The sequence below is a fragment of the Nestor notabilis genome, unplaced genomic scaffold (genome assembly GCF_000696875.1).
Source record: "Nestor notabilis isolate BGI_N333 unplaced genomic scaffold, ASM69687v1 scaffold30413, whole genome shotgun sequence".
NCBI lineage: Eukaryota > Metazoa > Chordata > Aves > Psittaciformes > Psittacidae > Nestor > Nestor notabilis.
Window position 1 is genome coordinate 8,371 of NW_009922882.1, and position 18,395 is coordinate 26,765.

Here is an 18,395-nt window from a genome sequence, read left to right on the forward strand (position 1 = left end):
AAGGAGGCAGATGAGAGCATTCTTTCCTGCAGGTTTGGTTGTTCATTAACCTAATAAAATGGGAACTAACACACAGTCCCTGCCCTGTGCTTTGCTTCTAGATTCCAATCTTGTTTATATGTATAATATTTGACATTCTGACAGAGTCTGTTTTACTTAGCTGTACAAGTTAGTGGTCTGCAATCTAGTGTCCCTATCTGGGTATGAAGTACAGTGGTAGTTGTGGCACAATGTATTTAAATAGAATTCATCTACTCCCTGTCCAGAAGAAAAGGCTTTATAGAGGCTTAGTGAAGCTTGTTTTGGGTTTTTTTCTGGGAGGTGTATTAGCTTAAACATATTAGTTTTTGAAGTCACCTGATAACTTGTTTAGGCTGTCCCCCTCAGCTGTTCCAAATACCAGATTGAGAAAGTCGGCTTTTAGGATTCTAGGGTTATGTTTAAAAGCACTTACGACAAGGACTAAGGGAAGAAGGGGAGTTCAGGTTAGCAGTTTGACATTGGTTTACTTTAAAGTAAGAGAAATAAAAGTTATAGAGAGTGGCTTGGTTGTTTTTTGGGGCACTGAGGAGTTCTAGTCATGGATCAAGACAACACCATGTGTAAGCATTACACAAATAGCATACGAAAAGCATGTGGCTCCTGTAAGAGGCAGGAGAACAAGTACGTATAGGCTGCTCTGAGAAGAAAAAACAAAGGCAACATTACTTAGTGCAGTAAAGTAACTTAAGCAGATTGTGATTGCTTAAGTATGCTCAAGTTTTTGTGTAAGTGTCTTTTCAAAGGAAACTCTTAGCTGGAGGGGAATAGTGAAGTAGATGCTTCAGGCTGCCTGGGAGGTTCTTCCACGGAATGCTCTCGGGAAGAAAAAGAAAAAGTGGGAAATAAAAATTGTTAACATTATCCAAAAGTGCACAAGAACCAATATCTTGTATAATAGTGCAAGAGCACAGTTGAACTCTTAGATCTCATTTGACAGTGACATAGGAGCCTTTGGAAGGGAGCTACAATCTATGAACTGACTGAAACAAAGCAGCATTTTAAATGCTTATGGGTAGAACATGACTGTTAACAGTTTTAGAAAGAAATTAATCCTTCAAACACAATTTCCTATGGTCCTTGTTTCTCCAGTATATTTTTTACTATTTTTCCCCCCAGTTTCTTGGTTTTCCCGATATCCTCACCAGGACTGCAAAAATTACAAAAGCTGGCCAATGTTTTTTCAGGAGACCATTCCAAGTTTTCTTGGACTTCGTGGCATGTTCCACTTGCATATTCCTTGTATGTGGCACTGAGCAAATCTTTCTCTTTGAGAATGTGGATAGTATTGCTTTGTTCACATATCTTTATTTTCTTTGAATTGCAGACTTGGTTGCTACAACTCTATTAGCAATCCAGTTTTTCAGCTTGGAAGTATTTATCAGGTGGATCTTAGCTGCCCTGTAAAAGTACACAGATATTACTTTCTTTTTATTTGAGACAAATTGGAGATAAGAAAGAAAAAGAAATAAATACTCCTGAAATTAGGAGAATGAACTTACTGTGAATAGAGTACGTAGAAGTTATGCAGTTTGTCTAATTAGTTAAGGAGGCCATTACCACCTCTGACCATATGATATCTTACATTAAAACAATTAGGAAAGCTATTACTGGAAAGGCAGATCAGTATAGTAACTGATGGTACAGAGCACTTACAAACTGAAATGAGGTAATTCTAAGAAAGTTCATGAAGCTAATGGCAGCTGGGAAGGAAAAAGTCAGAAGGTCAAAATCGATTAGAATTAGGAAGTAAGGGACAGTCTGAAGGAAGCAATCTGGTTTTCCCCTTTATCCTTAAGAATGTGGTTCAGTTGGTCTCTGTCCTGCCACAGAAGTTAATATGTGGAAATAAAACCAAACAAATTGAAAGCATTAAGCCATTGCTGTTTTAGCATGCAGGTTGCCTGTTGGCATGATGACTCTACCTTCCCATGTGATAGATAGAGCTGTCCAAATTTGCGTTCTCTATATGCAGTTTGTTTGGTTTGATGAGCTGTCAGATTTAGATTTAAACTCTCTGCCATTGCTGTCACTCTGTGCTACCTCAGATCCTTCTTATTAGGATGGTCAGGCATACTCGTTCATTATGTTTTGGAAGACTGGTTTATAGTGACAAGAGGCCATTACTTATGGCTGTGTTTAGTCAGGCCTCTTTGCTGCAGTATTAAGTGTTCATTTTGCAAAATTGCAATGCAAGTTTGGCCAAGAGTTCTTACCTCTGCTACAGCTCACTGAACCATTTGCATCTTATGAATTGGAGCCCTAAGTCATGTTCATTTAATCAGTTGCTCCAGTGTAAGTACTGATGAAATTGCCAAGTGATTTCTTTGGCAAAAGGCAAGTCATGCTTTGTAGCTCTGATTCTATATACTTTTCCCATGGGGTATAAACCCTGCTTTTATTTCATTCCTAAATAATTTTTTGCATGATTGGAGGGCTATGAATAAAGTCAATAATATAGATTTGTTTTTATTTCAAATCCTGAAGGAAGCTGCAAAGGACATGTATGCATAATAAGGAAAGGAGAAACTGATCAATTGTTTAAAAATAAAATTGCTACGATACTTAAAATATTTTCCTTTATCAAAAGTTGTCAACCTTTTAATATTGTAGAATTCCTTAAGTTATAAATAAATGTTTTTTAAGAATGAAAATCCAGTCCTTTCTCCTGCTGTTTGTGTACTTGTAGCCTTGAAAAAAAATTGTAGACAGTTTAAAGCATGTTACTGAGTCCATACAGAGATTCCTGTACTAGGAGATTGACTTCAAAGTGAGATGCTTGTTATAACAGCTTCACACTAACTAGAATACTACTGCTTTTTCAGTGAGAAGAGTTGCAACTGGTATCTGCCTTTGTAGCCCATTGACAAGGGGGCTGACTGGTTCTGTTCCACATACCACCCACCCTGCACAACATCTATTAATGCATGGCTCTGGTAGGCTAGTTTGACCTAATGCAGAGGAAGACTTGCCCTGCTTCCCCCCTCCAGGTTATTTTTCTGAAGTGTTAGCAAGCTGAAGGATCTCAGGAAATTGTCAAATGAATATGGGTGAAATGTGGAGTGTGTATGTTTGAGGGGGATAGAACAACACATCACACTTTCAGCAGCAACAAATAAGTAGAATATGTAATGTGTCTCTAAGTACACTGGATTTTATATCAGTACAAGTCACTGCTTCCTGAAGAGAGTTGCCTTCTAAATAAATCTTCATTTGATTCTGTGACCAGGTATTCTTTGTGGTGATGCAAGGTTCCCCCAGGTTGGCATTTGCATTGTGGGATGTCTGCCAGATGTAGCTGTGGTGTCATCACTCCCCGTCCTGGAATCCTTTTACTTTCCATGATTGAGTGCTCTTTTTTGCTGCTTTCAAAGTCTGAAAAGACTGTCACAGATAAAACCAGGCTCTGTGTTGCACTGAGCATAGCTGAGAATATGCAGTGGTTGGTCTACAAAGCTCCAGCTGTGGGTGGTGGTGTGCTGGTTTAGTGGTCAAAAAGAGAATGAGGGCCAAGCAGCCAGGGGTTTGCAGGAGGGTTTTTTTTCATAGAGACCTCATAGGTACAGAAGGAGTCCATGGGCCGAAAGGGTAAGTTATGATTACATGGATATGGCCGTGACTGAAGTTATTTAGGTTTTTGTTTTAGAAACCTTAAGCAAGGAAGGATATGTATTTCTGACATACTGCCATTGTTCAATAATGGGTTATAGATTCAAGAAATAAATGGGAAGCACGGGACTGAACTTCCTCAATATTTTTTTAGGGAGAAAGTTTATTATGGGGAAAGGTTTCCTTGTTTCTTTTGGGCTTTTTGTTTGTTTGTTTGTTTTAAAAACAGCACCTGTAGTTGAACAACAACAAGAAGTTCTTAAGTTATATACTGCAGCAGCTATTTTGTGAAGTTGTAACATATCCAGGAAGAAACAAACTATGTTTGAGCTGGAAAGCTGTTGATGTACTTCTCTGCAATATTTAAGACACCTTTGCCTAAATAGGGGAGTAATCAAAATAGGATTGCTTAGGCTGTTTGGTGGTTCGATTACAGAACAATCATAGTTAAGAGTTTCTTAGCAAGGTCTGTGAACTCACAGTGATCATTTTTTTGGGCTCCTTTAAGTGACTTTTGAAAAATGTGGTAAGATTTTCATGGCACCCAACACTTTTCACAAACACACACACACCCTTTTGTCATATCCCTGTAAGAATAATCTGTCTGAAGTCAAATGAGAACACTTCAGGGCATTAACAGCTCCAAATTTTGAGGATTCATTAGTGGATGTCTAGTAAAAATCATGCATAGAAGTAAAGTAGAGAGGAGAGTATATGCTGATACAACATCAGGAAGGTAAAGAGAAGGAAAAGTAGAATTTCAGAGTTTAAGAAATGATCTTTGTTTAACAAGTGACCTTTGTATTTATGCATTCTGCATCAGAGCTGAGCTGTGCAATTGCTGGCCCTTCTTCTGTTTTGGGAAGAAATTGCCTCGTACTATTATTCTGTTGTTTTCAAAGAAGCATAAAGAAAAGGTTGAAGCCTTGACAGCTATGACAAAGTCCAGTGCCATAATGTGTCACCAGATAAGTGATACTGTATAGTCTGTGGCAGTCAGCAAAGCATAGCAGCCACTATTTATGTCAGCTTTAAAAGAGAGGAAGTGTTACCCGAAGGGGAGAGAATATCAGAATTTGACAGCCTGGTAGACATCTGAGGTTAAATGCCATCTTTTGATTAGATTTGACTTACGTATTCATTTTCTGTATTGAGATCTGAAATTCCAGCCCTTAAAGTCTCACTTTGTTACCTTACGGGACTTAAAAACATTGTACCTAAGAACAGAGTTTTCTGCTAGAGCAGATGATGTCAAAAGTTAGGTCATAATTTTCAATTTGTTACTTATACTGTGTAAATATGTAGGTGCATATACAGCCAGCAATGGGAGAGAGAGATAGATGCATCATGTTCATTTCTTAACCTTTAAAAAAAGAAAGTTTACTTTCAGTAATAATTTGTATATTACTTGGATTCCTCCTCTATTATACCAAATGATTTTTATGTTTCTTAAGCTTGCTGTTCTAAGTTCTTGTTTCAATTTAAAACTTCAAATTAAAACCTTGATTGTATGTCTCTATAAGCAGCATACATCGTGCATGGAAAGGAACTGTGTAGGTATTTGGGATTGTTTTATTTCCCCCCCTTCCCTATCATAAGTTGTTTGTCCTTTGAGCATTTGTTTGTGTTTTGTTTTTTAACTTCATGAGTAGTCTTACCACTTTATATCACTTGGAATGGGAGGGAGTAGAGCAGAGATACTTCTATAGTGATTGTAATGGTCTTAGAAGAATAGAAGTTGTTAGTTTTCAAACAATACTTTCAGTTTATGGGAAGCAGTATGCTTTGAATCAGAGGCACTGTATTTTCTTTTTCTTAACAAAATCAGCAGTGTGCTTTTTACATTCTGAAGTCAGTGTGAAACTTTCCATTGAAGTGTGAATTACAAAGCTTTGATTATATGACTAAAACAATCACTTTCTGTGACAATTAGTCTTAAGCGTTGAAGAGACTAAAGTGGATAATACCCTGATGCCGTTTCATCCATTTTGTCTGCTATTGGTTTTGTGTGAAACTGGTAGTAAATCCAATTATTTTCGAACAGTTTCACTTAAAAAAATAATAATCTGTACTTTTAAAGCCACAGTTCTAGAATTTTAATGATTTTTATCTAGAAACTGGTAGCAGATAGTTGTCTCAAAGACAGGTTCCCTGGATGAGGAGAAAGACGGAGGCAGAGGGCTGACCTTTGACCTTCTGTTCCTCAGCTGTAGTGCAAGTAGTGTGTTCTCTTTCCCGCTTCCTCTCTCTCTCTTTTCTTCCTCTCCCTCTCCTCCTCTTCTCTCTGCTTTTTGCCTTAAACACAGCAAACAAATTTAACAGCCAGTTACATCTGATGCCTGCATCCTGCAAAGGAAGATGGAGAATGTGCTTTTGCCTCCTTCAGCTTACTCGAGCCTGTTCACTGGTCAGGATATGGGACTTCGGAGGATATGGCATGCTTTTTTGCTGCTTTGCGTATTGCAAAGACACTGCTTTATGTTGCTTTTCTTTTTGAAGCCTCCCATTCATGTGCCTAATCTAGCTTTTCTTAGAAGAGCACTGTCCATTGTAAAGAACTGTTTGTACCTTTTAAAAATAGGGGTATGATATGTGAAAGGGGATGTGAGTTCATCTAAACCTTGAGTATGTGATCGTGAGCTCAGATCTGGCAGTTGCAACTCAGAAGATAAATTCTGGACTTTCTCTGAATGCATTCGTTTTCCCTGATATGCTTTGTCAGCCAAACATATCAGCAGTGGGCCAGACAGTGTCAGGAAGGGAATTGAGAATAGGACAAGAAGGGTTTAATACAACTTGGTCTTGAGTTTAAAAGCTTTGAGAAGCCTTTTGAAACATCAGCGTGTCTGGTTTTTTGAGCATTGTCAATTCTGGTGACTCCTCAAGAAGAATGTTAGAGCAGGTAGAGACGGGTTGCTAAAATAGTCATGGGATCACCTGTCTTACAGGAAGAGTCTGAAAAGATTGCAACTTCAGCATGTGGGATCAGACAGGCTGCACCCTTTAACGTATGTAATCCAATGCCTATAATTCTTGAGGGAACATGATGAGGATGGACAGCAGAAAGTGCTCAAAAGAGCTTGCATGCTCTTCTTAAAAAGCATTTCATGCTGCTGTGGACCGCTGATCTGACCCAGCAGTGTTTCATATGTTCTTAATAGAAGAATGTCACAGGTACTTCTCTTGGACTGTGACCTGAATCCTAAAGTTAAGTAAATCATTCCAATACGTTTATGGATAAGTAATGGTTTTTATAAATTGGTTCATTGCTTTGGAGAGTCAAGTGATAACTTAATCAGTGTTCCTTTATAGGGCATTTGGTGAACTGTTTTCTCAAGTGCAACTTTGAGAGTTATTTCTGTGTTTCAGTTAGTGGACTACTGCAAGGTAAAATTCAGTGAGGTACTACCGTGCAAAATGCTACAGATTTGCGTGAAGCTAATAGGACCTATTTTTTTCTCTCATTTCTTTTGGATGGGTCCTGATTTCACAACCTTTTTGTACAGTTACGATTTCTGAGGTAAAAATTCCTTCCTTCCCCTCCCCCCTCTTTCTTTCTTTTTAACAGGTTCTTGAAGATGCAGAGGCTCAACATTTGTTCCAGTCCATTCTTCCTGATATGGTCAAGCTGGCACTCTGTCTCCCTAGTATCTGCACCCAGGTAAGCAAACACAGCTAGCTAAGTGCTCTGTGTCAGACCATTTTTCTGCAAACTGTAATTAATGGCTAAGGTCAAAACATCAGGATTGTGTAATGTTCTTAATAAAAGAGTTTTTGCGTTGAATGTAGCTGAGACCTAGGGAGCAGAACGGACAATGCACATCTAGAATGATCTGATAAAATGTAAATATGTCTCTCTGTCATATTTTTAGCCTAAACTTCAGTAACACTTTCTATATGTTGGAGTTGCTTCTTGCTTTTCTTAAATGAAATGACCATGCAACCTTTCAGATTTGAAAATCACGCTTAACTGAAATACTTACATAATCTTAAAGCATCTTATTTTTCATTTTAGATTTTTTTTTGGTCCTAGAAGATAGTATTTTCATAAAGCCTTCATATTTTATCGTACTTAGAGCATCACAATACTTGTGCACATACAAACTGTAGGTAGTAAAACTGGTAAAAGTGAATAGGACTGATCAAGTGAGGATGTATGCTGGGTAAGGTATTAGCAGGGTAAGGACTTGAGTTTGTAAGCTCTTTTGTAACAATTTATTTTAATTGATTTGTTGGACAGGAGTAGGGAAAATCTCTCCCTACATTGTTATGCTGCAGGGGTCCCGTGATAGATATATGATTTAAAACAGTGTGAATATTTCTTTAAAATTCTTTTACTAGTCACTTGATGGGGAAAGTTTTTGAGAAATCTGCAAAGTTTCTGAGCAGTCAAGCACAAGACTTGCAAGTTCATGTAGTAATCCCTTTTATAAAGACAATGTTCTATTAGGGAGTATAAATTATGAAGAACATTGTTGGACTTATTTTTTTGGTTAGGCATAAAGCTGAATTTGTTCCAATATAACATACTGTCCAAAATATCCTATTTTTATAGGCGTGTAGAACGTATTAGAAAGCTTCTTAGGCTTTTTTCCCCCTCCAGCTGTGTGACTTCAGACATCACAGTAGAGCTTGTTAATTAAATAGCCAGATGATGGAATGAGAATCAGTGAATGTGAATGTAGTAGTTACAAGAATGATGGAAAACTTGTTTGCTTTGTGGATTAAACAGGGCTGTATATTCAACAGTCTAAATTAGTAGCAATTTCTGTATTCACAACTAAAAGGATTAAAATGTAGCTGCTCAGCTTTCCTGGAGCTAGGCTAATAGTGATGGCTAAGAATATTGGAAGAAGTGAAAACTCTGTTCTCTTTCTCCTGTCAAGTGGCTTTATTGTCGTTGTTACTGGACTTCTTAGCAGTCAGGTTGATATGCCTCTCCCCCATCCTGTATTATGACATATTTTTAAAAATAAGTAAAATGTCATGGATGCGGAGAGCAAGAATTCCAAATCAAGAGGCTAAAGCCTGGTAAAGTGGTAGATGTATAACACTTCAGGGTTTTGTTTTGTTTGTTTGTTTGTTTTAGTTCCCCCAACTTCTTTGTTTCTTTTGATATTAAAGAAACCCTGACTAGAGTCAGATGAAACTCCTAACTGAAGACCAAAGTGAAGCTGAGCTTTTTGTTCATGCTTATTACAATAATTAAAGATAATCATGCACTTTCTGCAAATATTGTCAGTGCTATTTCTTCAAGTAGAATGGAAAAAAAATTCAAAGCAAGTCATGGAGTGGTGATCTGTGGTATGACTTCCACATTTCTTTGTAAAGTATAAGGCATGGTTATTGTAGCTGAGAGCATTCCTTTAGGGTTCTTAAGTATATGGCTATTGAAAGTGGGGTTTTGCTTCAGGTTTTAAGATTGTCCAAGATTTGCAAAATCCCATCTATTTTTTCCCCTCCCCATTCCCCATGGTTTTGTTTGATAAGTTCCGTTTTCTTGGTCTTTTGTTTTATTATTGATTAGAAATCTGCACTTTGTCAAGCAAGCTTTTCCTGAATTGTCTTGAATAAACTGTTCTTGACTTTAATGGTGCTGCTGATTAAAGGGTTCACGAATGACCTAAATTACTCTTGCTCTAATTTAACAAATGTAATTTTGTGCTCCTGTTTTTTTTCATATAAAAATGAGTAAGCTAATTATTTTTCTCTCTCTTTCTCTCCTTTCTCTTCTGCCCCTCCCTCCCCCTCACTTCTTTTTTTGGTAGCCAATACCCCTACTGAAACAAAAGATGAATCACTCTATCACAATGTCACAGGAACAGATTGCTAGTTTTCTGGCCAATGCTTTCTTCTGTACTTTTCCACGTCGCAATGCAAAGATGAAGTCTGAATATTCCAGTTACCCAGACATTAACTTCAACAGGTATGGCACTCTGGAGTAAATGAAGCTGATAACCCATCAATGAAAATATTATTGTTGTCATTAGAGGAGAAACTTACTGTTTCTTTCATGTTTCTATCACTAATTTCAGTAGTTTGCTTTCAGTCTTTTTACTTCTAAGGGACAAGAAAACTATGCAACTTAGCAAGAAAGGATATTGTGCACAGGGAAGATATGCTTAATATTCCAAATTTTTCTTTTTTTCATGCATGCACACGTGCAGACATGCTCTTGCTCTGGCATAATTAGGCTGATAGAATTTCCTACCTCCTCAAAAGCCATTCATCTGCAAATGGAATATTTCAGTTGTGCTTTAAGTGTTCTATATGTGTTTAAATTAAAGGTCAGTGTTTCCCCAGCTATGTTTCTGTTGTCTCCTTTGTGTCAACAGTGATGATCTGCACATTAAGGCAGATCAATAAGACTTCCTTCTTCGGCATCCGTAAAATCTCTTAGCGTTTTCAGGCAGTTAGAGCTGCATGTTAAAATAAATTTGTCCTTTTCCCTATAAGTTAGCCTGAAAAGTTTTCAAGAACACAACAAGAATTTAATTAAAGATACTGTGATTTCTAAACAAAAGCTTACTCTTTTTTCCTCAGTGCTAGCTTACAGATAGATTTTATTAGAATTTTTTTTTCACATCTTTTATTTTTTATATATGCTTATTTCAATTTTAAATGGGGGAAGAGGATGGAGACATTCCCTGCTACAGAAATATGGTTCACATGGACTTGGAGATAGGAAATGAGAGTTTGTCTTCTGGGCACATCCATACAAGTCTGAGTAGATCAACAATAAGTTTATTAGGCTGAAGCTTGGATCGATTATTGATCTAGAGTTCTTATTCCTCACATTTAACATATATAGTGTATATGCTCTGAAAACGGAGATGAAATACAAGAATACTGTTACCTGTGATCCAGCACACTCTGGTATGTGTGTCATAAGAGCTTTATTATACTAGAACTTCCCAGAATAAATTGTAAGGCATGCCAATGTACTAACAATGGTTTTGGTGCTTGCTATCTTTAAGGGCTGGGACAGGTTTCTCTATACTGCGTATCTAAGAAGAGAGACCAGGGTCACTGTCTGGGTGTTTATTTCAATAGTGCAGTGGGTTACAGGAGGGAAATGTGGGTGGGCATTACTGTACCATACAATTCAGCAAATTTTTCCACCCTTAGTTCATAAGAACAAAAGTGGAAAGTACCATCCATGTATAAAAAACGATTTATGTTCAGAGCAGTGAAAGAGGACAGTACAGTTCTGGAAAGACTTCTCTTTGGCTGCACCAGCTACATACTTCTAGCTGAATTTTATGTTTGGTTTTTCTTTTTTTAAAGTACTTCAAGGTACCAGTTTTTGTTGTAACTTAAGCATATTATAAATTGAGCAGTTAAATTCTTGCCAACTGTGGAATAAAATGCTGTTAAATCACTGGAGTAAATTCATATTCTCTTCTGTGAACATTACACAGCAATGTAATGTCACGGTAATGCAGTGTAGTACTAATGATTAACTTGGGGCATATTGTTTTGAACTACTTTTAAACAAAAACGCCTTGGCTAATTGTTAGAAAAATAGTTTCCTGCCATAGGCTTAAATAATGACCAGTATATGCAGGATTCTTTGCCCTGTTCCAGTCAGTCCTCCTTTGTTCTCTGACTTGGCTTCCTAGTGCAAATTAGTGAAGTAGAATACATGGTGTGACAGGCAGTGGATAAGAGGGGCTGTATCAATGAGAGGGAGACTGGTAGGATATGTTTGACAGAATAACAGACAGTCAGTGCAAGATATTGAGAATTTACTCTTCTCTTTTTTTTTTTTTTTTTTCTTCTTGTTTTCCTTTTCCCTCTGTTAATCATTTTCTGGTGCACCAGTGCTTGGCGCTGTTACTACAGTGGTGATGGCAAGTTGTTTGAATGCTGGTACATGTGCTAATAAGTGCAGCCGATTGGAAGGAAAGCTGTTGTAATGTGTTAGTATTAACGTAAGTCACCTATGTTTTACCTTTCCTCTCCTGCCTGTTGGTCTTGCCAGATGAGAGAAGAAAAAAAGTGAGCATTCTTCATTTGGCACTGAAGCACTTAGTTTAATAGTATGTTGTGACATTAACTGTCTATTTTGATTGTTCATCATGTTACAGACTGAAAGTCACCTGTGTATAATGAAATACTTACTAATTTAATTGAATTTTTCCTTTTAGAACTTGGCAAGGATAGGCCTATTATTATTAAGTCATTAATAATATAATTAATTTCAAATCTACTTAATAAAATGGAATTTGTAGTTTAACTTTGAGAGCTTTAGTATTTGTGAATATTAGTAGATAGAAGGGCATCCATTCAGTGGCGAAATATTAGATCATACTAAACAGCATAAAATACTGCTTCTGTTCAAAGTATCAAGCTAAATTTAAAAAGTTCAATTCTTTTTGAAAGCATTTTTATGATATATAAGATGGAAATAGATTGGGCAGCTTTATGCAGAAATATCTCATCACAAAAGAAAGAAATAATGAAATTCGTGATTTTATTCCTCTTGCTGATGAATTTGCCATGGTAGTTGCATGCTGGTTGAATGTAGAGCATGAATTGCATTGACTTTTCTGAGATCATCTCTACAATTATGATGTTGGTTGCACAGTTTAAAGTAGTTTCTTGTGGGGATGCTCATAATCGATCTTCTTCATGAATAGTTTGTGGTTTAATGTAGCACTTTCATAACAAGTATCTTCTTCCTCTTGGAATATATTAAAGAAAAGATTGAACTATGCTTTCTTGCATTTATTTTTTTATAAGATGCTTGAATGGATACTGTCCACTGTCACACAAGACTTTGCATTGTGGAGGTTTTTCTCCCCCCACCCCCACCCCCGACCAAGTTACCAGACCTTTATCTTGTTGTAACTTATCAAGTTACGATAACTCCTCTGTTTGCCTTTTTCAATAAACTGCTATAGTTAAACTGGAGATGCTATGCATCTGTAATAGCTCCCATGAAAACAATTGAGGTTGAAGTCATAATTGAAGGTAGTATGTCTAATGACATAATCCTGGTGGATCTTTTGGTACATATATTAGTGGGTGTTATGGTCTGAAATCACCAGTATTCCACTAGGACTGAATTTCTTCATCTTAATCTAACAAACCTTTAAAGCAATTTCAAGTGAATGGAAATGAGGGTGGGGGGGGAAGTCCACTAGTTAAGATATATGTCTTTTACGGCATGTATAATGTATGAAAGGAAATGGACAAACTATAGTACATTTATGTGGGAGAATTGAAATCGAATTTACCAGTAATGCAATTGTCTCTTCATAAACTACATCAATTGTGCAACACTAATGAGTATTCTCTCGGGAATAAATTATCTGATGACTTCGAGAGAACTTGGTTTGGACTGAGAGATGCATTGTTCCTCGGAAAAGTGGTTCTAGATACTCTGAGTTTGCAGATACTGCTCCTGATTTTGTTACGCCTGACTTGGGTATATTTCCTCATTAGCCTTGAATGGAGTACTTTATTCTAAATTTAAAACCTAACATTTGTGTGTGGTAAATGGTTAAACAGGCAACTTTAAAAGGACTCTATTCTTAACAAGTCTGGTATAATTTCTTTGCTGTAGTGATTAAACCAGTACTTAATCTGAATATTTTATTGTTAGTTTAGTAAAAATAGTAATTTAGTCCAGAATGTAGTTGTGCCATGCTATAGGATGTCTTTTGGTTTAGGTCCTCATGGTAAAACTATGAGGTTTTACTCATTTTACACTGCTATTTGGTGTTGAGTACTTGGAGTTAGCATCTTGTCATTTCATCAAAGTTAAGTTGATGTATTTTGAGACTCCTAAATCACCAAAAGCTTTTCGTAAACACAAATAAATAGAAGAAACGATACAAGTGTGTCATCAACTGTAGCAATACAGAAAAGGGCACTTTTTAATGCCTGTTGTAGTCAAGAAAAAGCACACATAGTTAGCTGTGGGGACTGTAAGTATAAAATTGTGTATTCAGACTTTTGCAAACAGCACACATGAAATGCTGTGGATTTACAAATAGGAAGTATTCTCTGAAGTATGATCCATATTACAAATTTTTGCGTATTGTTACCACATAGACAGCTTTCTGAGTTTTGTGATAGGTTCTGAATTCAATGTAAAAACATGATTATATCTTTTGGAGAAGAAACATTCAAAGGAAACCCAGCCTGGGGATGGGAAGGTAAAGGCTGGGGATGAAAATACTGGTATGCAATTATTTAACTGGGAGTTTAAACCACATGATTGTAGTGGTTCCTTCTGCTTGTACAAATTACTGTAGCCAGCTCTTTGAGTAACATCAAGGGATCAATTTAGCTCCTTGGAAATTAAATTTTTCAAGTAAACTACTGTACTTTAATTATACATTAATCAGAACCAATGAATTTCAGAACTGTTTATTTAAGATGGTTCAACCTTTCCCCAGTAAACTATATGCATGCCAAGGTCACTTTTGTGTAGCTTTTAATGTTATTAAATCATGTTGATGTTGCGTCATTGGAAATGCAGCCTTTGAAGTACCTTGCAAATATGCCACTTGCCCCAGCACGCAAAGGACTTAGGAGCAGGTTCTTTAGAGCTCTTGGCTCCAGCTTTCTAAGGTGGAAATGTTGGTTGAAAATAAGACAATATTGAATTCGTCATCAAGGAGACTGCGAAAACCAGAATATTGATTGCACTTTTAAAATGCATTTTTCCACCTTAAAATTTTAGTAAAATGGTAATGAAAATCAAATGCACCTATTTTTGTAATAATTTTTTTAAATAGCATAAACTATTGCCTTGTGACTTTACTGAATGTTTGCTGACAGTTGCTGAGAATTTTTTTAAATTGTTTACATTTTCCCAATATCACTTCTTATTATTTTTAGTATTTTATTTCTCACATACAGGATTTCTCTTTAGAACAATTGAGTTGTGTGTCTGAATATTTGCTAGGAAAAAGTTTTCATTTACCCACAATGGTTTTAACAATCTGTTTTGTGTTTATGACACTATTCACATGTGTACTTTCTTATGTTTCAAAATCTCTGACCTTGATTCCTCAATTCCTTGCGTGTATCTCTGTAGAGGTTTCTTATTTGATTAACATTGCTGCTACCCTGGCTGGAAAGCCAGAGAGCCAAAGATAAATTTGCAGCCGTCTTTGGTGATGAGCCCTGCAAGCTTTCTTAGCTCCTGCATCTACTAAATTGAAGTTAGCTGCATGGCAATGGGAACATCTTGTACAAAACCAAACAGCTTACATATGCAGTTGCCTGTAATATTTCAATTACTTTGACTGAAAGTGGGCTTGCAGTGCTTTGCATTTGATTTACAGTGCACTTCATATGGATGAGCTCTTTAATTGGAATTAATGGGTTTTGGCCTTGAGTTATTCTGTCAGGAAATTGATTATGTGGTTTCCACTTACATTTTCATGTGGTGGGGTTTTTTTAAAATAGAATATGTGTCTCAGAGCTTGAAGTAGAATTTTCGTTATCTTACTAATGCTTTCATCTAGCATTGTTCTTCAAAATAGAGATATTTGCTTCAGAAATAAAGCTTCTCATCATGTTGCCTAATTGATTATTTCAGAAGTAAGGTTCAAGGTTAAAACGTTCATAACTTTACCGTGTTATACCCTCACCTAAGCTTTTACTGTTGCATTCACATAGATGACTGGTTACTTTCGGTTGCACTTAAGAAAGTTTGGCTGCCTGTATGTATTGGGAGGTGTTTGTTTTTCTCTTGTGCTTTTCTTCTGACTTTAGTATAGCTTGGTGGAAGTCTTCTGGATCATTGATGTCCTTGTGATATGATTTTTCAATGGAAATTTAAAAGAACATATGAAGCAATCAAATTTAACTGAATGAGTATCAATAGCTTTAAAAAACACTATGAGAGTCTGAGGCTAATTTGTGGGGATTTTTCCGTGGTCTGATTGGCCTTTAAAACAGATTCCTAATGTTGTAAACCACTTCAGCTATTTTGAGTTCCTTGGTCTGGTTATATGAAAATATGGAAGCAATATACTAGTGTTTTGTAGTTTTCAAACGTATATAAGAAGCATGTTTGCAGATAACCGTCTTCAGTTTGCCACTAACTCACCAGTAAAGGTAAAGTCTAAACACAGAAAATATGAAGTAAACTCAAGCATGTTCATCTAAGACTTGGAGGCTTCAACCTGCTGTTGAAGGGCTGTCCTTTTATGAGTGTGTTTGGTTTTGGACAAACATAACTTGTGGTGGATTCAGTCCTAGGACATGGGTGCAGGGCTAGTGTTGCACACTTTTGTTTTTTGCTTTTAATGAATAAATAATTTTCTTTAAAAAAAAAAGTATTTTTCTGTATTTAGCAGTGGATTTTCAAAGACGAAGTACAATTTGTGTTATGTCATAGTGAAGAGAAGCAAATACTGTCAGGAGGAGTAGGTGATGAGAGCTCTTAGGCTAACTGCTATAAAAGATCTGATGCATGTAGTTACTGGTTGCATATAGATACTGGGTCAAAATACGGATAATTTTGAATGCTGCAATATTCTTCTATCTCCATTGTATGGAGTATCCATCTATAGCAGGGGATGCTTGTGCCAGAACCCAGAGCTTTTCAAGTTCTGTGCTGCCCTGTGCTTTTTGCCCAGTTATATAGGACTAGAACAGAAGTACATTGGCAATTCCTCATTGGCAGTTATAGAAGGTGTTTTGGGAAATTTTATCTGCTGTAAATGAGATTTGACAGAAGCAAATCAGCATTACTCTAACTTTGACCCCTGAGGAGAAAGAAGAGAGGTAGTTATCACAGCTTTTAACAAAAGAGAAGCCCATACTGAATACTTCATATGTGAAAAAATAGTGGTTGAAATTCCCTACTTGACAAAGAGACTGCATTTTAATGAACAGTTGTGATGCATTAACTTTGTTTCATCTGCTTTGCCATTGCCTTTTAGCTTGATCTGATCTATTTCAGGCAGTTTTTCCAATTCTGGACTTCTCCTGCCTGGTCTGCTAGTTATACAGAATTGTGTATCACCTTTGTGACATGAACTCTCCTGAGAGTTTGCGACATAAGCAAGATTTCAGTTTGATGTAAACAGGCAACTAGTAAAAGCATGACTGGGCTAATAGCTAAATTAACCAGTTTAAAGGAGTCACACCAAATGAGACTTCCAGATAAAAGGTCAGAGACAACTGACGCATTTAGGCAAGATCTGCACACACGTGCATGCAGGCACACATATATTAACTCTTTATTTTATGAGCCCTTTATTACTGGTGCAAGCACAACCCCTTGATAGAATTTACATATTTGGCCATTTATAATAGACAAAATCTGGAGTTTGCTGCCTTAAACTCCTGATTTATTATTCAAAGAATAAAAAAGTTTTCGTAAAACCTTTTTAATAAAAACTAGCTCATGTGACTTAATATGTATTTTGAATGAAATTGAACTCTTCAGTATGTATACTTCATAGGAATTTTTAAATACTGAAAAAAATTCTAGTCCAGTTCACTACTAAAAGCTACATTCATCTGACAGCATTCTGGTTTTGAAGGCAGGCTGTCATTCCAGTACGTGGAAACAAATGAATAATGTTGTGTCATTGCTTTACTTAGACTATTTATTGGGGAGGAATCTTACATCCTCAGGGCTTTCATTGTATTAGACATCTTTTAGTGAACTTCCTACTCAAAGGATATTATTTCTGAAGTCACCACTGTTCTTCCTTCCAGATAAATTCCATTATGTATTGCCAATAACAATACCTTGTCACTTTGTTGGAAGGGAAATTAAGTAATGCGTGTTCAAGTTGCTGGAAGATAGATGATGCAGTGAAAGTATTTCAGCTAACCTTAAAAGAATGCATTCACTTAATGGATAAAAATAGATGCTTCTTTTTAATGCTTAGGTTTTTACAAATGAATGTTAGAATGCTGGTAGTAGCCCAGTGGATGAAGCCGCTTCTTTTGGGGGTAGGTTCTTTTTTTTTAGGAACATTGCTGGTACAGTGCATCTCTTGAAAGCAATATATTTGCATTAATTCTCTGCAACTCACTGAGCTGAAAGTAGGGTAAGACATTTGGATCCTGAAGTACTCAGCATACATGTCTTCACCCCTTGGTCATTTACTTTAATCCAAGCCAGTCTGTTGCAAATAAAAATAGTACCTTTCCTGGATGTTCATGTTGAAATTAAATTTTTTTTGATATTAGGAAATCAGTATGAGTGAGATAGGCATTCATGTAGCATCTTCATGAGAAACTTGGCAAGTGAATGAACTTGTTACTCCTAAAGACTCGTGTTACAGAGGTGCTGGGTAGAGCGTTCTTTCCACAGTATTTAAATGCAAAGCTAATAGAAATACAAGCATAATGCTAAAAAATGTAAATTGCAGTAAGTAGCCTAATTACTGTGCATTATGTCCCTGAAATGTCATTAATTGCTTTTGTTTCTTTTTTCAGATTGTTTGAAGGACGATCACCAAGGAAGCCAGAGAAACTTAAGACCCTTTTCTGCTATTTTAGGAGAGTCACAGAAAAAAGTATATCTTTTATTCTTTTTTTTTTTTTTTTTTTGAGCTACAAAGCAGATACATGAAAAACTTAATCCCATTAAATTTAGAAATGGTTATACAGCATTCTGATGGACGTGTCTAACAAAAGCCAGCTTGCTTTTGATATTCGTATTAAAGTCACTTCTCATCTAGATGATGTATACAAATAAATTTTTTGCACAGAGCTTATTGTGCTTTTCTCTGAGATATATGGGGGGGGGGGGGGAAAAC

At 36.5% G+C, this 18,395-nt stretch overlaps 1 protein-coding gene across 1 annotated transcript in view; it reads left to right on the plus strand.

The window, feature by feature from the left end:
- Positions 1-18,395, plus strand: part of LOC104403637 (poly(ADP-ribose) glycohydrolase-like) — a gene marked incomplete at its 3' end in the record, with an annotated part of 35,609 nt that overhangs the window by 5,211 nt on the left and 12,003 nt on the right. Inside the window, exons 2-4 of the mRNA XM_010011857.1 lie at positions 7,217-7,309; positions 9,417-9,574; positions 18,073-18,152. Of these exons, the coding sequence (XP_010010159.1) occupies positions 7,217-7,309; positions 9,417-9,574; positions 18,073-18,152 (331 nt within the window). The remainder of the gene's footprint in view (positions 1-7,216; positions 7,310-9,416; positions 9,575-18,072; positions 18,153-18,395) is intronic.